General features: G+C 36.5%; 1 protein-coding gene across 1 annotated transcript in view; it reads left to right on the top strand.

The window, feature by feature from the left end:
- Positions 1 to 4673: 4673 nt before the first annotated feature.
- The window catches only part of LOC107583025 (disks large-associated protein 2-like), a 48971-nt gene continuing 28606 nt past the window's right edge, over positions 4674 to 25038 (top strand). Inside the window, exons 1-3 of the mRNA XM_016269105.1 lie at positions 4674 to 4720; positions 6698 to 7839; positions 23736 to 23929. Of these exons, the coding sequence (XP_016124591.1) occupies positions 4717 to 4720; positions 6698 to 7839; positions 23736 to 23929 (1340 nt within the window). The 5' untranslated portion in view covers positions 4674 to 4716. The remainder of the gene's footprint in view (positions 4721 to 6697; positions 7840 to 23735; positions 23930 to 25038) is intronic.

The raw sequence follows: 25038 nt of genomic DNA, 5'->3' as shown, positions 1-25038 counted from the left end.
AATAATGACATAGAGAAACTATATAATTAGAATCACTTTCTGAACAGTTTTGCAGTCAGAAGCCAAATTAGAATTCACCTGGCTTTAAAGAGAAAATGCATTTAAAGCATCAGACCACATAAATGCAGCCTAAGTTTATAATAGACAGTTGTTGTCCATTGGTGTAGAAAATATAGTTGTCACCATAGTTAAAATTCTTGGTGTTAATGGGCCTTAAAGGCTCTTCATCCCAGTCTATAGAGTGTTGCAGCCATGACGTCAAAACCTTGGAGACTTATTCACCATGGGTTACCTCGAGATTTTCCTTTGGTTTTTTAAATTCATGAGTAAAACAAGCTCTGTTGTAAATAAAAATAGATGATTTTTGGACGTTTTGCTCTACAGTGTAAATTACACACATCTATTCTGAAATTGCATAATACATAAGAACGTTTTGGGTTTAAATGTATGCACTATGCAGTTTACGTTGTACAACAACATGTCCAAGTATTGTCGTGTTTTGGTTGCCACAGACCTTATTTTACTCATAAATTGATATAATTGTTATAAAAAAACCCATAGGAAAATCTTGAGGGAACCCATGGTGAATTCGTCATCTGGGTTTTGATGTCACGGCTGCAGCACACTATATTATAAGCGAATTATGTTCAATAGAGTTATTTGAATTGGTAGTTGTGAAAAAAGAGCCTAAATGTTAAGGAGCTGTCTGCGGTCCTGAAAAGATTTAGCACAATATGAGTAGCTTTTACAGAGCTTTAATTTTTATTTTCAGCAATATAAATAGTTTTCTTACATGATTTGGATGTGTTTACAATTTAAGTGGTGAATTTTCATGTCAATTACTATTGGGAATTAGACCATGACCTCATAGTAAGGTGTGGTTTAGAGGCACCTGGTAGGCCTTACTTGGTGACATCCCCAGCTGTGGTATAGTGACATGATTGTCAGCTTTGTTTAATATTATGATACAGTAAATAGGCAGCTGAGATAGGGAGAGGTTGCTAGTTTTTGACTATTTGGTTTGAAACTAATATGCAGTATGGTACAATAGGTGCCATTCATGAAGCTGTAAAACATCCCTCTTTTGGGTTTTGACTTCACTACCGTCGTGTCTTTAATACTTTATGAATTGACAGCGTTTCTGCAAAGATCTGAAACTGTTTCTGTCACATGACACAGCTAAAGACACATTAAGTACCAGTTACTGTGGCAACTGCAAATTTTATTTGAACGGTTTTCATTTTTTAAAGACTTACTGTGAGTCTGTTTTTGAATGTTACATAAATGGGTTACTCCTGAAGGATTTCCTATAGCAAGCTGTTCTGTGTTCTTTCTGCATAGTTCTGTGTTCAGACACTTTCAGGCCAGCTTCATTGTATGGACCCACCAGCTGCAGGTTTAGCGCCATGATTTATGAAACACATTTCACCTCCCAGATTCTGCTGCAGCAATATTAAGAAATGCAATGCTACACTGCATTTTACAAAGACACATTTAAAATGTTTTAACATTTTTATTCAGCAATTGATATAACAGCAATTAAAAGTATGTTATGCAGATTAATTAAATTAATCTCAAAAATTGCATATATCAATATCTTATCAGCAACAGTCACTCATGTTGCCACAAATCACCAACTTTAAGTGAAAATGAATGACATCAAGTTGCTTTGCAACTGCAAATCGCTGTCAGTTGGAACACCCCTTAAATAAGCATTAGTACACTCTAAAAAATGCTGGGTTAAAAAGGGACAAACCCAGCTATTGGGTTGTTTTGACCCAGCGGTTGGGTTGTTTTGACTCAATATTGTATTATACACTCAAAAGTGTATAAGAATGATTTATTGATATTTATAAATGGTGTTTTAAACTTTTCTATCATCTTTCCATTCCATAATAAATATATCTTTATGCCAAATATTAGTCTTTAGACTGCTGGGGTAAGCATGTTTTACCACACTGAGAAGAACCAGGCGCAGATAATAGCCCTCATCACCGCAATGCTAATTCACTCCTTAACGATAAGCATTTAACAGGAACTCACTAGGCTTATCGGACTTCAGGAATCTCTCTCTCTCTCAGGGGCAGGAAAAAAAGATGTCATTGCTCTGTAAAAGTGAGTTCATAAAATGAAGAGAGATTGTTTGAGAGAAAAGAAAAGGACTGCTGTGGCAATCACATTTGAGTGGGGGGATTAATTGGAGGATTAATTGTCAAGCTGGAACAAAGTAGAACATTGTGGGAACATTCTGCTTAATGAAGCATGTTGGAGTGACAAAAGAGCGATATCTCCTGCTTTCATATGTTTTTTACACACAAATATGCTGCCTCCTAAGATGTCTTGTTTTAGGCTAATTCTAAGGCAGCATCGCATGTAATCCCCGAATGCATTGTATTCAGAATATTATATAATTTCATATATATATAGTGATGTGATGGTGTACGTGGTTTAGCAGGTCCATCAGGTCTCACTGCCACCTTTCTCTGGTGTTAATGTGGCGGATGGATCATTTGTCTTCACTAGCAATGCTGTAGCGACAGAGTCAGCAAAATAAAGCTTCTACCTGCTGCCCCCTGCAGAGAGACAAGGAAAGCGGGAGAGACGTGAAGGCGCCTGTAGCTGATTGCACTCATGCTGTTAGTATGCAGGATGCTGCAGTGAGCCGTATTTATTCAGCAGGGACGGTCCAGGGTATGAATGCTGAAATCATGAGATGAGGTGACAGGAAGTGCTTCAGGCTGTAGAGCAGTGCCATAACACTCACACAAATCTCTAGAGCCTTAGATGACCTCCTCTGAACTCATACTGAGAACAAAGACCCTCTCCATCCACCACAGGATGGACCATCAGAATACAGACCTTATTTTCAAAGAACTCACTTGTTAACCCCGATAAATATTGTTTTGTTTTTTTATATGCAGCAGCCAATTACACTGAAATTCATGCTATAGAAAAACTGTTTGGGTTTTATTTGTAGGGAATTGAGTTCAGAATTGAGAACTAGTTCTCATCAGCCAACAAATATGCAGCGCAACCAGTGTAGTCAGATTCATATACAAATGACTCTTACGAGCTGGTTCTTTTGACTCCAGAATGAGTCAGTGACTAAATTGGTTCACTCACTGAATTAGTCAGAGCTATTACTGAATAAACTACTTTTGGTCATATATGACTTCACATAAACTGTTATACCATTAAAATTGTTCTTAAAGTGTGTCAGCGTTTTGTTGTAATAGATGGTAATTAGACATTAGAGCATATTAAAATTATTTCTGAAGGATCATGTGACACCAAAGACTGGAGTAATGGCTGCTGAAAATTCTAAAATATACTTTAAATTGTACTATTATTTCACAATATTACTGTTCTTACAATATTTTTTGAATTTTTGATCAAACAGATGCGGCCTTCATTATTATCATTGTTGTTAATAATAATAATGATTAAATATGGAAATGTGGATATACACAGTGTATATCAAGTCAAGTCAAGTCAAGTCAAGTCTGCTTTATTGTCAATTCTTCCACATGTACAGCACATACACACAGAGAATTTAAATTGCGTTACTCTCAGACCCTTGGTGCATACAGATAACATAAATACAGATAGGTACAGATTAAATACATAAATACAAATACTGTCAATATGGGGTGCTGTGTGTACATTAATGAGGAAAAAAAATTAACTTAAATGATTTTAGCAAATGGCTGCAATATAACAAAGAGTGAAAAATTTAAGGGGGTCTGAATACTTTCCGTACCCACTGTATATATAAAGCACAAGGCATATGGCAGATAGAGTGCAAACCAGTAAAAGTAAAACAGTGCAGATAAAGTGATTGTAGTGCAAAAAACAATTATATATATATAGATATAATTTAAATATTTCTTTTTGTCATCTTCTCTAATATGTTTGAAATTCAGGCAAGATATAATAGCATCAAATACATGGCATATGTTGTCAGCAGCTGGATTGATATAGTGTAAGTTTCTCTGCTTTCTGCAGTGAATTACGGGCCTGCTTCTCTCAAGGTGATATTCTTGTGGCTGATTTAGTCCACTGGGTTTAGAAAAGCTCAGCTGACTAGGTTTAGAAACACTATGTTGTCTCTTTTAAAAGCAAAGTGTAAAAGATAAAGCTTTTAATTTCTGTCTGCAATCTGCTTTTCCTCTGTTGTTGTCTCCAGATATTTCACTGCAGTTGTGTTGGATTTCGATGAAGGAAAAATAACAAAGGACAGGTTGCTCTAAGACTATTACATCCCCAATGAGACCAGAACCATTCTGGTCCTGTCAGTTTCATCCATCCTCTCAGATTCAGAAATGTAACATTGTGGTTTATTGCAGAGCCTTATGGGAGTTAAGAACACAATCGCATCTCTTCGATTTTCTGATGAACAACCCTGATTCCATGAAGGTTCCTTGCTTTTAACCTTTGAAAGAACGTAATGAAGTGTCTGCATTGGCCAGTGTTTACAGATGGTGATCCAAATTGGACCATTTGTTCTGGATGTGCATTAATGTGATTCTCTGTGTTGTTCAGCATTTCACAAAGTTTAATTTTAATGAAGTGCCTTTTTGTGATTCGCTATCACTCTAGAATATTCTTTTACACGCTCAGAATAAACAAACTTGACATTCTCCTTCAGGTCCTCTTCAATCAAGATGGACTTGGGCATCATTATGGTGTGTGCTGACCTGAGCTAAAGATCTCCTTATGGGTCAGTACTCTGTTTGTGCTCTAATTAAACACAAGGGAGGGTTTTGAATTGGTTTCTTTCCAAATTCACACCAAGATGTTTTTGCTTTTGTCTTCAGTCCAGTTCTTTGCTACCAGTGTGAATCAGATATGTGTGTTTTCTTCTTTTCTGGGCCCTGTGTGTTTTTCAGAAATACACTACGGTTCAAAAGTCTGTAAGATTTTGTTGTTTTTTTTTTTTTTTTAAAGAAGTCACTTGTACTCACCAAGACTGCATTTATTTGATAAAAAATACAGTAAAACAGTAATATTGTGAAACATTATTACACTTTCAAATAAATGTACTATATTTTAAAATGTAGTTTATTGCTGTGATAGCAAAGCTGATTTTTCAGCAGCCATTACTCCAGATTTGCTGATTTGGTGCTTAATAATGATTTCGTAGTATCAATGTTGAAAACAGTTGTGCTGCTTAATTTTTATGTGGAATTATAGATGTCTTTTTCTGTCACTTTTTATCAATTTAATGCATCTGTGCTTAATAGAAGTATTAGTTAAAAAACAACTGACTTACTGACCCCGAACTTTTGAACAGTAGTGAATTCTTGACTTGTCGATGTATTTTTCATACAGACGTACGTGTATGCTCAGTAATTTTTAATTTGTCTTATATACCGACACCTTGCAGCTACATACAAAAGTTTTCAGCTACTGATGCCATTTTATAAATTATCTATTTATAATAAGCTTAATATGATTAATTTATTCTGTATGTGAAATTGTCTGATAACAGAAGTTATGGCCATGACATGAGCCACGTGGAAAATAGTCTTCAGTCTGACTGTGTTAGTACTGTGCATTGCATTGTGGTTTGACTATAGCACTGGTGCCATGTTTGGCTTGTTTTAGTATGTAGTCAAGTTCAAGTCATCAGAGGTCTGTGCCAGCATGTAACACAAAAAAAAAGGAAATTTCCAGGGTTAATTGGGCTATTCTTTAACAGCTTTAAAGCCTACATAGATGAAATAGGAGTTTAAATGCTCTACGTATGCATATTTTCTCAGAATGTAAATATACTGTATGCCAGACTATGTGCTTTCGCTTGGATATGAAAAACAACTTTGTTAATAATACCTTAGTTGAGATTAAAAAAGAATGGGGTTTAACAAGCCCTCACTTTTGACACTGAAAAACTCATTAAAACTAACATGTTTATTTTTTCTCTCCAGCAATTGAAAAATGAAAAAATTACCTTTATTTTAATATGCATTACCCTGTACTTTCACCACATGAAAATTCACATGAATCACCAGTGTGAAATGACATATGATCCAGCAGCATAAAATAGTTATGTCAGAAAGGGCAAACAGCTGGATGTGAAAAAAACAGCATCTCTGAGCTCTGATGAAGTTAGTGACAGGCTGCCCATATGTGGCTGTGATGAAAGATCACAGTGAATGTGGTTTTAATCTCTGAGCAATGTCTCTCAAGGACAATTGCTGAAGCACCTCGAAGTGCTCCCTCTCTCTCCGGAGCCGGCTTTGACGGATGGCCCAGCGGTTCCGAAATGATAGGCTATTATTTTACTTTGCATTGGATAAATGGCAAGGCCTGCAACTCTGTCCTCTTAAGGCTTGGCAGGACCAGATGGGGCGGATCGGCGGAGGGCTGTGGGACGTGCTTTCGTCTGGACAACATGATTTTGTTCCATTCATGAATTGAAGTGTCGTGTTTTCCATGACTGTGCAGCTGAGAGGCTGCTGCATGATCGCTTGAATTCATGAAAACGACAGTGATTTTGTAATCAGCTCGTTTGAATCACGGCAGACTGTTTTGCAAACATCGCTATTAATGCTTCCTACACGCCCATGGGGAAAAATGCCCAAAAATATAGTTTGCAGAAAGACTGAACGAGGTCTAAACTGATGCTGAATGCCAAAGTAAAATGAATCAAGCTCACTAATCCTCTCCGCTCTCTTTTCCTCTCTGTCTTTCATAGATCAGCTAGATTCATGGTCTCCACCGTCATACTTCGATGAAGACAGCTACCTCCCCCTTCCCAGGAATATGAAAGGTTTATCAAGCGGTCGTCCTCAGCTCACCTTCACATCAGGTCACTCCTGTGGGCTGCCAGACTGCGATCAGTCTCTTGACCCCTTGCAGCATGTCGGCCCCGATTCCCGCTCTCCCTACCTGCTCAGTCCGACTGAGAGCTGCCCTCTGGATCCACACCGCTGCTCGCCCCGCAGCTCCATCCATTCGGAGTGCATGGTGATGCCCGTTTCTATGGCATCTGACCACGTTTCCAGCAGCACCTTTCCCAGAATGCACTACAGTTCACACCACGACGGCTCGAGAGACGACGGCTCCACTTCTCACAGTGGTGGTGGCAGTGGAGGGATCGGAGTTGGCGGTGGGGGCAGCGGGTCTGTTAAGATGAATCGTATTCCTGCGAACCTCCTGGACCAGTTCGAGAAGCAGTTGCCGATTCATAGAGATGGTTTTCACACGCTGCAGTACCAGCGCACGTCCGGAACCACCACAAGCAGCGAGCAGCGCAACGAGAGTCCCGGGCGTATCCGCCACCTGGTGCACTCCGTCCAGAAGCTCTTCACCAAATCCCACTCGCTCGAGGGGTCATCCAAGATGAACGGCACCAAGGGAGACTCTCGCTCAGACAGCGGACACCACCACCACCACCATCACGGACATCACCATGGGAACCACAAACACAACAAACGGAGTAAGAGTAAGGAACGCAAGTCAGACTCCAAGCAACGCTCAGGGATAGCAGGCTGGTGGAGTTCTGATGACAACCTGGACAGCGACAGCACCTACCGGACTCCCAGCATCATGAGCCGCTACCACGGAGATCATATCACTCACTGTTACCCGGACACAGGGCATGGCCACTTTGGTGACCTTTCTCTCAAGACCTCCAAGAGCAACAACGATGTGAAATGCTCGGCATGCGAGAGCATCTCTATGGCCCCTGAGGGCAAATTTATGAAGCGCAGCTCCTGGTCGACACTGACTGTCAGCCAGGCCAAAGAAGCTTACCGCAAATCTTCCCTCAACCTGGAGAAACCGACCATGCCTCAAGATCTGAAGTCCTCCATGAGGCCTTGTCATTATTTGCAGGTGAGATCTCGTTCATGAAGATGTGACTGCTGGTGATGCTGTGCTGTAAGACAGTGGTTTTCAACAAGGGGGCCTCAGCAGACTTCCATAGGGACGTCAAGATGATTTAAAATAACCAGGATTCCCATGATCTAGAAAAACCTGGATATATATGTTATCCTAATTATAAATGTGTCATTTATAGACCTGGAATCGCTATGGGCATTTTTATACTTTTTTTGAATATACATTTTTGTATTTATGTTGAAAATATTTATATGGTAGAAATTGTAAGCAAAAATATTTTTGAAAATTCTTATCCTTCTTATCCAGAAAATCATCAGAAAAGCATTTGAATATTGTTGTGGACAATGTGGGGCCTTGCTTGCAGTCAAAAAAGTTGAGAGCTACTGCTGTAAGAGGAGATTCTTGAATGTTTGTATATGTGAGGGGCGTAAATATTAAGGCATGCTATTCATTTTCAAAGAAAAACTCTGTGTGGCTGCTTTCTGATCCATGGCTTATTGGTGCCTGAAGATTGTTATTTATGATTCAGAGGATTCCCAACTGAGTCGAAAGTAATAGTCCACTGAAAGGGTTGTGGAATATGGGCAGGAATATGTTGTTTATGCTGGTGGATAATATAGCCCGATTGAAATATGTGTGTATGTTGTTGTGAGGTGCTAATGTGCTAAATTGAGAGGCAGATTTATTGGTCCTGTCACTCCAACTAGACCAGTTTGTTCCTGTTGTTTATGTACGGAATTATTGCAAACAATGAGTCATATTAATTAGCATTGATCTTTCTGTGATACCGTATGATTTTCCAAATGCATCACATTTCGTCAGGATGCATTATTCATGGTACTGTCAGACCACTGGAAATAGCTTCTTGCGGTTTTCTAGTTCATTTGTACAATTAGGCCTCTTCATCCTATATACAGATGCTGAATTGTCACAGGTTAGCATTGTAGCAAAATGCAATCACTTTCCAAAATTGCTGAAATGAATCACATATCTGTCACAGTAAAGTATAGCTACTATGCGAATATTTCTTGAAATTGCTTCTCCTGATGGGATCATTATTGTGTTTTAGTACATGTCCTTGGCACCTTTTTAATAATACTAGGCCTACTTTAAAGAAGACAGTGATATTGCTTTAGTTAATTCAATCTTGTTTTAGAATATGACTGTTCTTTTTCAGAACTGGTTCCATTTTTTAAAATAAATATCCATATGAAACAGGATACTGTATGAAAATACTTGGACCAAGTTTCCTGCACTAGAGCTGCAACACTGCTACTGAATCTATTGCAAAATGGGCAGTGCAAACAATATAGTGATTTCCAAACAAACGACTCTAATGAGTCAGTTCTTTATTGCAAATCAAAAGAAAATTTGGACAATTTGATTGGCCATCTTGGGGGGACAATTTGGCTATTTCTAATATTTGGGGGGACTTGATGTCTGTGGTGGTTACAGCCCTAGTCTGATTCTCAAAACTAATGAATCTAATGAGTTTATTCTTTTTTTATAGTAAGTGAAAAACATATGGAACAACCAGTTGTCAGATTTCCAAATAAATGAATCTAATGAGTCAGTTAATGAATCAAACACAGCATACAACTAAAAATCAGTGAAGCTACTGACTGGTTGTTCCTATAACATTATGTGCATTGTATTCATATACACATTATGCACTTTTTAAATCAGTAATGAAATATTAATGAATTAATAACAGTATGTTACCACATTGTTTAGTACTGTTCTTTAACATATAGAAGTTCATTATTGGATTGCATTTATGCAACATTTAAAAATACTGTAAAAAAGTAATTTATGTATTTATTATTGAAAGTCAGTTCTTTATTGCAAATCAAAAGAAAATTTGGACAATTTGATTGGCCATCTTGGGGGGACAATTTGGCTATTTCTAATATTTGGGGGGACTTGATGTCTGTGGTGGTTACAGCCCTAGTCTGATTCTCAAAACTAATGAATCTAATGAGTTTATTCTTTTTTTATAGTAAGTGAAAAACATATGGAACAACCAGTTGTCAGATTTCCAAATAAATGAATCTAATGAGTCAGTTAATGAATCAAACACAGCATACAACTAAAAATCAGTGAAGCTACTGACTGGTTGTTCCTATAACATTATGTGCATTGTATTCATATACACATTATGCACTTTTTAAATCAGTAATTCAGTAATGAAATATTAATGAATTAATAACAGTATGTTACCACATTGTTTAGTACTGTTCTTTAACATATAGAAGTTCATTATTGGATTGCATTTATGCAACATTTAAAAATACTGTAAAAAAGTAATTTATGTATTTATTATTGAAATTATTTGTTAATTTTACAATGGAATTATACTTTTTCTTTAAAAATACTAAAATTAATTTTCATTCTGGTCCAGTTAGTCTGTGGTGGACCAGCAATGGCCTTTAGCTAGTGAATCTGTTTGACCTGTACTGTAGCCTTACTGGCTAGTTAAGGAGCCAGGTGTAGAGTCTAGAGACCAACATCTCAAAATAGGCAAGCATCCAAAACACAACATATGCTGGTCTATCAGAACTAGTTAGTATTACAGATGTCTGGCTCAAGCAGTTAGATCAGCAGGTACAATGAAAAAACACCCTCAGTAAACATCTGCTGACACAGCAGCCTCCACCAGTCCTGGACTTATGCAATAGCACAGCAGAAGCAGTGAGGCTGATGGCCCCATTGGGAGAATTAATAAATGGATGGATCTGAGTGTTTCCTCAGGGAAAGAAAGAATCCAGAGAGAAAGAGAACCTAAATCAATATTAAGTTTTACGTTTTAGAGGCTTGTGTAGACCTCTTTGCAGGTCCCACAGAGTCAACTTAGACAAAGCTGAGCTATATCCTGTGCATATTTTGTGTCAACAATGACAATGACACGATAATAATATGCCTAACATTATCCGGAAGTGAATATGCTTCTGTTAAGCTGATACTGTCATTGGTCAGTGAGGTTTTAATAGGTGTGTAAACTCTCTGAAAAAAGGTACAAAAGTTGACACTGGGGCAGTACCTTTTCAAAAGGTACAAATATGTACCTTTAGGGGTAAATAAGTACCTTATTTAAAGGTGCACCCTTTGAAAAGGTACTACCCCAGTGGCAAATTTTGTACCTTTTTTCCTGAGTGTGTACAGTAGGTTGTGATGATAAAAACCAGAAAGTCTGTTGGTTAATGTTCAGGAATTGTGCCCAGCCTTCATCCGGACATCCTAAAGTCCATATGTCTCTTCTAGATCCAATTTGTCTTCATAACAACATTGTGGCAAAGCTTATGGATAGGATTGTGTCTTTGCCCACTAATGATTGACGGCAAGCTTCATATGAAGACAATTTTACCTTTACAGGTCACACAAGATTGTTTTAACTTATAAAACAAACACATTTTTCTTCCAGCAAAAGTGCAAAACCACTTTCACTTTTTTTTTTTAAAAAGGCCGATGGGCTTTTGTCAGTAATCACTCCTAATTCTAATTTCATTTCAAACGCGTCTGTGACAAAAATGTGGACTTTCACTGAGGGATGAAAACAACCTCTTCCCATCTGTCTTTCTGAGCAAAGCAATTAGCTTAAGTGTGTTTGTATTTCAAATATGTCCAAATGGATTAAACATCAGCCTGCAGAAAAAGGACAGAAACCATCCAGCAGTCAATGATTGTGATGCATCTCTGGGTCAGGCATTTAATAGGTTCTCTCGACCCCAACAAAAATAGCCTGTGCCGTCTATCACGCCAGTGCTATTTTTGGCTGCTGTTATCGATGCAGCCCACTGTGACGCAAACTCTCCGGGAGGGACGTGTGCCCCTTCACTCTGATGGTCCGGTGTCCTGAGCACCGCATGCTGAGCGGTAGCAATAAAGCAGCTATTTTGCAGATCGTTTACTTTAAACTGGCAGATCTGCTCCACCTCTTTCAAGATCTGATTACTTCTCCCCGTTGAGGTGTTTACATTAAGGCTTTTCATTGCCTATGAACTATCAGTCAGATTATGGATGCATTATTAAGATGCACAGAAACTGATTTAACAATTTTAAATATTTCAGCATGACTTTTACGGTGATAGCAGTCACCAGGTGGATGTCCCACAGCTCAGGGTGAAGGCTTGTCCTGATTAAAGTGTAATGGCCCATTCAAACTTAATGCAAAAAAGAAAATCATTTTCTTCAAAAGTATTTTGTCATCAGTAATTTTGTCTTGTGTTCCAGTAAAATGTCCAAGTATCCTTAAGCCCCAAATGGTATCCTTAAGTGTGGCAGTAAGTGGTCAGGAGTTTGAAAATGACCAATAATAAGAGAAATCCTATAGTCGACTACGCCACCCGGAATACACCAGGACATAACAGCCCTAAGCAAAGGGACACAGGGTCGTTGCCAAAGGCAGGGTGAGCATAAGGAGAGACAGATAAACAATCACTTTATTAACACTATTAATAAAAACCACTTAGAATACATCACACGTCTTTACCAGTAACTTACAAAACAATAAGATAACAAAATAAAGAGGGAGGTGGCCAGCAAAGACCCTCAGATTTCCACCCCACACTCAATACCCATGACACACACGTGAAAATCAAAAATATTAAACACAGCACTCCATGTGGACACGCAGTACAAGGTACCATGGCCAACCCCTCCCACGTAAATCCACGCACCAAACAATACAAAACATAACAGACTGACCCAGATGAATTCCAGACAGAACAAAACAGAGTAGAGCAGAGCAGAAGTGCAGTAAGTTACTTGAGGTTCGTTAGGCTTCAATTAAGATAATTGGAAACCCCTGGACATGCAATCAATCCTGCTGGATATTGAACAAAAGTTATGCATAAAAACAAACTTTAAACTACCCATACCTACCAAGAAAACCGTACAATGCTGCAATACACATGGTCGCTCACCACACAGGATTACAGCTACTTGCAGGCCCATATCTAAAAACAAGGTAATAAGCCTCTATTTAACAGGCAAAAAGGCATTTTTAAAACGGGGACTAACCTGAAAACTGGCCAACAGCCAGCACACGAAAGACAGGAGAATAACCCAACTGCTAGCACTCATTCAAAGCACCACATGTCACAAAGGGGCGGTACCAAGGATGATGCATCCCAGGCAACCAAACACTTCCCCCTTTTATATGCACAACACAGTCACTAATTGGCTCATGAAACTTACCCAACTGAACAATCATGATCAAGAACAAACACTGATAGGTTCACTTGTTTGGGTAACGCCAGCCAACCATACTGGGTCTATACCTCACTCTGCTACATAAGCAAGAAAAAGGGCCTTTCTTGTCTTTTTCTTGTTTTAAGCTTTTCTTGTTTAAAACTTGTGTATTTAGTTGGATAAATGCTTTAAAAAGAGTGGGTTTAGTAAAATACAGGTATTTCAAGATAAACAAAGGAAAACCAGTGGCAACCCCTCCCACGTAAATCCACGCACCAAACAATACATAACAGACTGACCCAGATGAATTCCAGACAGAACAAAACAGAGTAGAGCAGAGCAGAAGTGCAGTAAGTTACTTGAGGTTCGTTAGGCTTCAATTAAGATAATTGGAAACCCCTGGACATGCAATCAATCCTGCTGGATATTGAACAAAAGTTATGCATAAAAACAAACTTTAAACTACCCATACCTACCAAGAAAACCGTACAATGCTGCAATACACATGGTCGCTCACCACACAGGATTACAGCTACTTGCAGGCCCATATCTAAAAACAAGGTAATAAGCCTCTATTTAACAGGCAAAAAGGCATTTTTAAAACGGGGACTAACCTGAAAACTGGCCAACAGCCAGCACACGAAAGACAGGAGAATAACCCAACTGCTAGCACTCATTCAAAGCACCACATGTCACAAAGGGGCGGTACCAAGGATGATGCATCCCAGGCAACCAAACACTTCCCCCTTTTATATGCACAACACAGTCACTAATTGGCTCATGAAACTGACCCAACTGAACAATCATGATCAAGAACAAACACTGATAGGTTCACTTGTTTGGGTAACGCCAGCCAACCATACTGGGTCTATACCTCACTCTGCTACATAAGCAAGAAAAAGGGCCTTTCTTGTCTTTTTCTTGTTTTAAGCTTGTGTATTTAGTTGGATAAATGCTTTAAAAAGAGTGGGTTTAGTAAAATACAGGTATTTCAAGATAAACAAAGGAAAACCAGTGGGTTTAGTAAAATATGTCTATTTCAAGATGCATAAAGTTTTGAGGTTAGTAAGATTTTTCTTTCTTTCTTGCTTTCCTTCTTGCTTTCCTTTTTTTAACACAGCAAGGATGATCAAAAGTGACAGTAAAAACTTTTACATTGGTACAAAAACTTCTGTTTCAAATAAATGCGGTTCTTTTGAACTTTCTATTCATCAAAGGTTCCTGAAAAAATGATGGTTTCCTCAGAATTATTGTTTTATTGAAATTAACTGTTTTCAACATTGACAACAATAATGTTTCTTGAGCACCAAATCAATATATTAGAATGATTTCTGAAGGATCATGTGACACTCAAGACTGGAGTAATGGCTGCTGAAAATTCAGGTTTGCCATCACGGAAACATTTTGTATTATGTATTACACAAATGTATTAAAATAGTTTTTTAAAATTGTTGTTATATTTCACAGTATTACTGTTTTTACTGTATTTTGAAAATAAATGCAGCCTTTGTGAGAATCTTCTTACTGACCCCAAACTTTTGAACAGTACTGTTTATTCTCTGAAAGCATTTATATGCTAGTGGAGCCTCAAGTGCATGTATCTTGTTCTAAAGATATTTAGATATTTTTACTGACAGGAAAACAGATCTCATTGCATCCGCTTGTCAGAGAAAGTGTTGACAGCAGTATGAGTTGACTGCGTTATCTATGGACTTTTAAGGTGACCAGCTAACCTAGTTATTTTTATTGTTGACATTCTATTCGACTTATTATCTGAATGTTAGTGAGAAGAATAAAACTTTTAGATATCAGCCTGATTATGCAATGGACATCGGCCATGCTCGTCTTTGGTAGCTCCTTTGAAGGTATCTTGAGTAAAACAGCTTCATATTTAATGAAGCACATACAAAAGACCTGAATATGTTTTTTTCATGCCTAATTTTTGATAATAATGCTGCACACATAATCATGTAAAGCAGTTAAACTGCTCATAACATAACATCTCCTCTGTATGTCCTAAACTCAACTACAGGAGGAGACAGGTGACATGTCTCCAGTCCCATTGGTAGTCACCGCATCACATCGCATTTACATAGTTGAGCTTTTCTCAACATTGTGTGAATGTCCTTAAGAGTAGCACAGAAAATCAGAAATTAAGTATTCAAACATTATGACTTTGACATTTCAGTAGAGGTTGGCAAACATCGCTGGGTTTAGTCCACTGCACTGAGAACATGAATTATACAGGATCATGGGAAAAGTTTTAAAGGAACAGACCTCTCTAGCTGGGCCTTGCAGTGTCTAACCGCAAACTCTTTCACACTCTTAAGCAGAGTTTACCGTTCTCATTATGATTCCACCTTGCTCTTTCTCTCTGTATTCTTCACCTGCATCTAAAGGCTACAAGAAGAGAGATTGCATTTTAATAGATTTTCTGGTAGGTCAGTGAAGGTGAATCTAATAACCAATTAATAAGACTGTTTACAAGCCAGCAGGAGCCAAACAGTAACTCTTGCACGCACGCACGCACACACACACACACAAACACACACATACGGACACAAAGAGACTCTGTCTTGACAACATCTCAATAAACTGTGAGAGTCAGACAACTAAAGAGGTCAGACACAGCTGGGTGTGTGAGTGTGAAGATGGGTAAGGGAATGTTGGTGACAGGAGATGTTATTTTTGTCACTGTTTGTCCCCTAAATGAGCTTGAACATGTTTGGTCTTTCAGAGGAGATAATCACAGACTCTTGTTCAAAAACAAACACGTAAATTAGCTTTAATATTGAATTTGTTTATATAGCTTAAACTGAATTTGTTTATATTGCTTAAACTGAATTTGAGTAAAAAAAAAAAAAATGCAATGCCACGTATCATTAACATTCAGTGCTTGTTTTTTCATCACTCTAATATTTTGTGTTTTGTGATTTTAAACAATCTCTTATGGGGGAAATCTTATATCATGCTTTGAGAAAGAGTTTGGAGTTGGTAAGATTCTAAATGTTTTTAAAAGTTTCTTATGCTCACTAAGGCTGCATTTATTTGATCAAAAATGCAGTAAAAACAGTAATAGTGTGAAATAATGGTTTTCTGTTCAAACATTATTTGAAAATGCAATTTATTCCTGTGATTGCAAAGCTGAATTTTTTAGAAGACATTAATCCAGTCTTCAGTGTCACGTGGTCCTTCAGAAATACTTCTAATTTGGCGCTCAATAAACACTTCGTATCAATTTCTTCTTGATATTTTGAGTTGTACTGCTTAATATTTTTGTGGAAACTGTAATGTATTAAAAAAAAAAGAATAAAACTATTACTTTTTAAAAAAAATCGTACTGACCCCAAACTTTTTAATAGTAGTATATATACTGTATAAAAAAATTTTATAAAAAAATTTATATATATATATATATATATATATTTATATATTTAATCCAGTGAATTAAATACTTTAAAAATGAAGTAACCTGGCATTAATGCAGCAACAGCTTCACATTCTGTAGTCTAGAGTTAATAAAAATAAATGGAAAGCTAAATCAATAAATTCTGATCGAATGAGCTACATTAGTTGTCATAAAATACATGATATACATACACCTATGGCCATGCATCATACAAGTGGAACACAGCCCGCTTTGTATTTTCGCATTAATCCATGTTTCTTTGTAAAAACATATTTAGACTACGTTTGTATAAACTGAATAGCAAAATCTTCACCAGTTGATATCACACAGTATTATACAGTCATACGGGCCATCCATACTGGGGGAGGGGGACTCGAATCTCAGTGATTTATCAAGAGTTTTACACCACAGATTGTGTCTGTCCTCTGGCGTTTTTGGTTAATTAAATGTCTAAAAATATCAAACTCCTTCAAGACTTAATTAACCTAAAGACTTCTATGGATTATGTGTGTGTGTGCGTGTGTGTGCTTGCATGCGTGTGTGTGTGTACAAGGGTGTCCGTGACATTTACTCATTTTCATTGACTCCTGGATCTGAATCGTTCTTCTTGTAGAATGCTAAAGACCCACGAGGCGAGAGGACGAGAGGCTGGACGAGAGGCTGTCTGATAAACAAAAGGTTTTGGTAAAAGGACACAGAGTTAATCAAGCTGTTTGATATTAAATGTCATGTACTGTGGTTCAATTGATTCAAATCCTTAATGAAATATGTTGCATAGCCTAACACTTGTGCACTTTGAAACACTGAATATTTTTTTAAATATTAAAAGAATTTATCTCAAAAAGAAATTATGGTAACACTTTCTATGAAGCCCATATTTATAATACATTATAAGGGTATTTGTCAGTATTTCCCTTTTGAAAATAACTAATGAAAATAGATCACAAAAGTATGTAGTGTTTTCAGTTTGTACATTCTTTACTTTTCTTTTGGACCTGGGGCAGAAAACTGGAAACATGGTGAAAAAAAAAATCTTGTTGGTTTTTGACTTATGCATAATACTATAAAAGGGATAATAGATAACAATATTGCTAAGTATTATTAGTAATTGTGAAACCGGTTAATCGCTGCATCCCTAGTTGGCAACTTGGCATGTAGTTGCAAAGTTGCTTATAGTCGATTGATTAAGGGGACCATCAAAATAAAATGTAACCATATAAAACCAAGCTCACATCAATTAATTAACATTAGCTCCACAGGAAACACTCAACATCTAACCACTCACAACCTGTAGTAAGATACTGTGCAGATCTTAAATAAACAATGTCAAGATATGATACAGTCCATTATTCTGTAAATGAAGTAGATTTAATATGGTGTTTATTGTGTGTTATAAATAATCATACTCTTAAACTTATAACCACAAATACGTAAGTATTATGATGTATTATAACTGTTGTTATGATTATTCATGAGTTGATATAACATATTATAAGTTTTTTTATAATGCATTATGCATTCATTATAATACCTTAAGAATACCCTTATAATGCATTATAAATACGGGTTTCATAGAAAGTGTTACCGAAATTATATTTATATATGCCATTTTTTACTCATCCGGATGTCATTCCAAACTTTACATTCTTTCTTTAGTAGAACAGAAATGGAAAATGTTAAAGAATTTTGCTGGTCGACCAAAATTTCATTAAACTTTTAAACAAAAGTGACAAAAGTCATTATTAAACAATAATCTTCACCTCCAGCAGATCATATTTCAGTAAACTGAAACCCTAAGAAACAGAGTTTAGAAGTTTAGTTAGATAAAAAAAAAAAAAGCCTCTTATGTTTACAAAGGCTCAATTTATTTGATCATATTTTGAAATATTATTTTCATACAAATTTGATATAATAAAATAATAAATAGAATTTATTCCTGTGGTGGCAAAGTGTTTATAAATATTAATAAATGTCTTTACTGTCATGTTTGATCAGTTTAATATTTATTGACCCCACACATTTGAATGGTAGTGTATATCAACCAGTTTATTAAAAAGAATAAGTTGTTTGAAGTTGAAATATCATGAATGTTCCAAGAAGATCTTCAGTGAATAATGACTTAAATTTAATGTTGCTTTCATGCAAAGCTATCATATGACTTTATCTATCATGGAATCTCAAATAGATCAATTTTATGATGATTTTAGGTTCATTTTGAAATCTTGATTGTAATTACATGGAAAAGAGCAAGCAGCACAGTTCTTTAAACCCCTCCTTTTGTTGTTCCACAGAAGAAAGAAAGTATAGTTCAGTTCTTTAGTCACTATGTTATAATGAATACATCTCTTGGCCTATAGAACTGTAGAGATGTGTTGCTCTGAGAGGATGTTTTAATAATAATAATAAAGACAAACAAATGTCTATCTCTCCAATTGGAATTAAAAAGGTGACCTCTGCTCTGTAAACGTCCATGTCAGTATTTCCCTTTTGAAAATAACTAATGAAAATAGATCACAAAAGTATGTAGTGTTTTCAGTTTGTACATTCTTTACTTTTCTTTTGGACCTGGGGCAGAAAACTGGAAACATGGTGAAAAAAAAAATCTTTTGACTTATTGACTTATGCATAATACTATAAAAGGGATAATAGATAACAATATTGCTAAGTATTATTAGTAATTGTGAAATCGCTGCATCGCTGCATCCCTAGTTGGCAACTTGGCATGTAGTTGCAAAGTTGCTTATAGTCGATTGATTAAGGGGACCATCAAAATAAAATGTAACCATATAAAACCAAGCTCACATCAATTAATTAACATTAGCTCCACAGGAAACACTCAACATCTAACCACTCACAACCTGTAGTAAGATACTGTGCAGATCTTAAATAAACAATGTCAAGATATGATACAGTCCATTATTCTGTAAATGAAGTAGATTTAATATGGTGTTTATTGTGTGTTATAAATAATCATACTCTTAAACTTATAACCACAAATACGTAAGTATTATGATGTATTATAACTGTTGTTATGATTATTCATGAGTTGATATAACATATTATAAGTTTTTTTATAATGCATTATGCATTCATTATAATACCTTAAGAATACCCTTATAATGCATTATAAATACGGGTTTCATAGAAAGTGTTACCGAAATTATATTTATATATGCCATTTTTTACTCATCCGGATGTCATTCCAAACTTTACATTCTTTCTTTAGTAGAACAGAAATGGAAAATGTTAAAGAATTTTGCTGGTCGACCAAAATTTCATTAAACTTTTAAACAAAAGTGACAAAAGTCATTATTAAACAATAATCTTCACCTCCAGCAGATCATATTTCAGTCAACTGAAACCCTAAGAAACAGAGTTTAGAAGTTTAGTTAGATAAAAAAAAAAAATGTTGTGTTATGTTTACAAAGGCTCAATTTATTTGATCATATTTTGAAATATTATTTTCATACAAATTTGATATAATAAAATAATAAATAGAATTTATTCCTGTGGTGGCAAAGTGTTTATAAATATTAATAAATGTCTTTACTGTCATGTTTGATCAGTTTAATATTTATTGACCCCACACATTTGAATGGTAGTGTATATCAACCAGTTTATTAAAAAGAATAAGTTGTTTGAAGTTGAAATATCATGAATGTTCCAAGAAGATCTTCAGTGAATAATGACTTAAATTTAATGTTGCTTTCATGCAAAGCTATCATATGACTTTATCTATCATGGAATCTCAAATAGATCAATTTTATGATGATTTTAGGTTCATTTTGAAATCTTGATTGTAATTACATGGAAAAGAGCAAGCAGCACAGTTCTTTAAACCCCTCCTTTTGTTGTTCCACAGAAGAAAGAAAGTATAGTTCAGTTCTTTAGTCACTATGTTATAATGAATACATCTCTTGGCCTATAGAACTGTAGAGATGTGTTGCTCTGAGAGGATGTTTTCAGAGTACTGATGTAAAGTAGTGTTCTGAAGGTTATGAGGATGAGGACAGACGGTTGCTAGGTGATAAAATTGGTCTCTGCTAGTGTGAAAGGAGAACACGTCATAAATATGTCAGTGCCTTGTTTCTGTCATGTGATCCGTCAGTCAGGTATCAGATCTGAGGGAAACATTGTTCATTCACAAGAAGAGAGTCATTAAGCATTCAAGATCATGACAACAACGATAATATTACTCAGACACTGTCCACAAATAAAGATAGTCTGTGATAAGTCATTTCTGTGACGATGTTCTTGGGGAAAGTGCCAAGAAGTAAATGTCAGCCGGTATAGGTGATGGATAACAGTCGTGACAATGTCACCGTGTCAGCGGTGTTGGCAATGAATTGTGTTGAGGAGTCTGTTTTAATGAGCATCCAGCCGTTTACTACATACGCTGTTCTTATTTTCTTGGTCTTGCTGACTGCTTAGTAAATAGACACCTACTAAGGAAGTTTTTTTTCAAGCTACTCCCTTTTCACTTAAAGGTGACATCATGAAAATCTGACTTTTCCAGGTTTTAAGTGCTATAATCAGGTCCCCGGTGCATCTACCAACCAAGGAAACGTGAAAAAGATTAACCCAGTAACTTTGTTTTGGTAAGCCTTTTTCTGCAAGCGTCTGAGAAAACAAGGGCGTCTGATTTCGCTCCCTTGGTGACGTGGCAAAGGGATCTCATTATAATATTACCGCCCCTTAATCTGTAAGTTTCCACCCATGACGCAAGCGACAACGGTGTACCAGTTCTAAGGCCATGGCGAAAGTTTGAGCAAAACATACTAACTGTTCTACCTTTGGCTGCACAGACGAGCACAGAACACTATTTAGAGTCCCAGCCTCAGAGGAGATAAGAGAGCAGTGGATTTATTGATTTATTTACTATATATTGCTGCTGCCACACAGATTTCCCAGCTGTTTACCTTCATAGACATAACTGACTGTTTTTGTAACTGTGAGTTTTTAACGTAAACTTGTGTGTGAATGAGAACTTAGTTTAGTACTCACATGCTGTGTGGTGGCCGCTTTCTGTCCGTGTGCTTTGGATGTGTGTGCTCAGAAAACCTTATATCAGAAGTTTAAACTCATGTTTTAAAACGCATGATTTCAGCCCGATAAACATGATAATCAGAACCAAAACAGATGTTTTTTAGCAGGTACAAGCTGTAATGGCGCAGCTCTATTCTGGAAAAGGGGGCGGGGAGCAGCAGCTCATTTGCATTTAAAGAGACAGGCCCGAAAAACAGCATGTTTTTGCTTCCACTCAAAATAGGCATTTTCAAAATGATATAATAAATGATTTGTGGCGTATTTTGAGCTGAAACTTCACATACACATTCTGGGGACACCAGAGACTAATATTACATATTGTAAAAAGGGGCATTTAAAGGGTCTCCTTTAAAGAAAAGCTTTCATTTTCACTCAGTCAGATCCTGAACCTACAGATACGATATATTTCTTTTGCATATCTGACAGTGTAACATTAAGCATTAGTATTTCGAATGAGTTAAACCTGTATCCTGTCTTCTGAGTAACATTGAGAATATCACTATATATTGTTGCAACACCGCCGCCACGACCAGTCTGACGGGGCTCATGCTTATAACAGTAGCTTGGTGGAGTAGACTCATTTAGACCAATATAATCATTAGGTTTTAGCCAGGTTTCAGTCAAGCAGAGTACATCAAAACGATTATCTGTGATCATTTCATTTACAATAACTGCTTTGGGTGAGAGTGATCTAATGTTTAGAGTTTAGTCTAGCACTTTCCATGAAATCAAATTGGGCCTGAAACTCTGAAAAAGTTTTTTTACTTGACCTTCAGAAGATGCTGATAGTCAAACCTCATACTAGCTGTTTTATTTTCTATTCATTTTATATAGGTTTTCAAATAATAGTTTTCAATTTACAATTTACAAAAATAAACGTTGAGCAAAGTGCTTACAGTTTAGTCTCTAGTAGCCATAGTTCAGGAGCAAGTTATGTTTTATAGTTATTGATATAATATATTTACTTTTATTTCCCGTAAATTAAAATATATGTTTGTTTGAGAAAAAAAAAACCTTAAAGGGTTCCTATTATGCAAAATTCACTTTTATAAGGTTTTTGAACACAGATGTGTATCCACAGTGACAACCAGACTATAATGGTAAAAATCCATCCACTCCTTATTTTTATAATCCCAATAAATCCTAAACATTCTCTCCAAACTAAACTGTTATAATTAATAGTGTTATAATTACATATAGGCTACCACATTGCAATCTCTTTAGCGTTGTCTTGTGCTTGAATGGCTTAAAACACTTTAACGTTTTAGCTGACAAGGCTTAAAAGTATGATAAACTTTAAAAGAATAATAAAAGAATGATAAACTTTCTTGAGGAAGCAGCACTAGCCTGGTCGTTCACATTATTAGATTTAGCGTTCTGTTATCAGCAGGTAAGCATACTGTATTCGCAGGTGAACATAAAATATCTTACATAACACTACTGGTGAGCGAGCCAATGTAATGCAAATATGACATGAATGATATTATATGAAGCGTTGTTTGTTTTACATCACGTTGTGCCTCGCGTTATGAAAACAATGTTTGGGGACACCACCATCAAAACTTTGTGATTTAGACAGTTTGGTGTTGGGTATTCATGCAATGAATGTGGTGAAAACCAAACACATTAGTGTGTCAAAATTACATTTGTGTGTTCAAAAAGTAAATAAAATATTACTTCACTGTCCAAGAAGCAAACCAACCCTCTGACATCACACGCTGTGGCATTGCAAGATGGCGGCACCCTTCCTCCAAAGGCGATAACAAAACTTTTTTCTTTAAAATGGTTACATTAATCGTGTTTGTTATATATTTTTAATTAAAGTGAAAATCAGTTTACTAAATAATATAAACATGACTGAGTGCTTCACTTACACTTACACTTCAGTTAAGAACATGGAATGAGATTGTTTACTTGTCTGAGTATATTATAACAGGTAATTATAATACTATTAATTATAACAGTTTATCTAACTTACTAACTTAGTTATCATGGCAATAAAAGAGAGGGAGAGAGAGAGAGAGAGAGAGAGATGTATGTGCTTTCATGCCTTAAAAAGGTAACAAACAAACTATTTCATAGCCATAGAAACCAAATAGATTCTTTTGAACAAGAAAAGCTGTCATACATTCAGTTTGGTGAAGACATCAGCTTTGCTAACAATTCTATCTCTCTTATATATTTTAATTGGTTTAGCTTATAATTATATATCCATTATATGAAAGCAGTGTTTATGTACATACAGGTCCCTCAGGATGAATGGGGAGGGAGAGATGAGGAGATCCCATGCAGAAGGATGCGGAGCAGCAGTTATGTTAAAGCCATGGGTGATCAGGACAGCGGAGACTCCGATGGCAGCCCTAAAAACTCCCCACAGAAAAGCGTGCGACCCAACGCTCTTGTCAAATCCGTGCTGCAGAGACAACTTTCAGACCAGAGGTAGGATTTTTGATCAGCCAGTGGTTGATCATCTCATTAGAAGCCCCATCTAATCAGAGGTTAGAGTAATTAATGCACAAAGTCATAAAGTAGAAAACAGGCATGCAATCATTTATCCACAATCACAGAGGCCCACAATCTGCGACATGTGGGATCCTTTTTGTTGCATATGCAAATGCTTTTTTGATCTCGTTATGAGCCATCATGAAACATCTGCAGTCACATCACAGATTGTACATTATAGACTCTCTTGTTAGGAAAGCGGGACGCCCTGGTTTACCGTTTGAAACCGGTGTTTAGTTGTACCAGTAAATTTGAGTGAAAAACTGAAGCAATTAAGATGACAAACACATATATAATCTTAGAGATGAGCTGCTGAAAGTGATTCAATACACACTGACACCTTCTGCAACTGAACTTACTGCATCTGTGTCTTCTTATCAAAAACCAATGCTGTCTGTTATAGAAAGTGACTGTGAGTCAGGCATCTATGACTAAGGCAAGAGCCTTCTACAGTCTGCTGATCATGTCATGCACTGAATATTGAATGATGAATACTAAATAAGTCACATAAAATAGCTAAACTTTCAGTAATATCTGCATCAAAGAAGTTACGATCATTTTGTTTCACATTTAGAGATTTCAAGCCCACTAAGAAGTGAAACTTTTGTATATTTTCTCCCAGTCTTTGTAAACATTCCAGACATTTTTCCATCTCCAGCCAGCATTGAATTTTGGGATATTCCTGTTACACTGCACCCGCTTTCTCACACAATACCACCTGGTGCCTTTGTTCTCTCCCAGACGTGAGGATTATTTTCTGCTCTGTATTACAGGGGCTGTACACCATTATGCAAAACTCTGAAACATGATGTTATAAATTTGGCAAGACTGCCTCTCTCAAAGTACATCTAATGAAAGATATTGTAGCACATCAAATGAGCTCTTCCCCTGAGTAGGTGCATGGAACAGTGCAGTCACTGCTTATTATGAAAAAGTATATTTATACAGTATTAAGATTGGATGGTGACAGGGATTCCACAAGAAGGTGTGTCCCATTAAGTCTAGCTACAGTTTAAAGGGGTCATATGATGCGATTTTCTCTTTGG

The sequence above is a fragment of the Sinocyclocheilus grahami genome, unplaced genomic scaffold, assembly GCF_001515645.1.
Source record: "Sinocyclocheilus grahami isolate Dianchi unplaced genomic scaffold, SAMN03320097.WGS_v1.1 scaffold4.1, whole genome shotgun sequence".
Lineage (NCBI taxonomy): Eukaryota > Metazoa > Chordata > Actinopteri > Cypriniformes > Cyprinidae > Sinocyclocheilus > Sinocyclocheilus grahami.
Note: the sequence above shows the minus strand (reverse complement) of the source record. Positions and strands in the feature narration are given on the sequence as shown.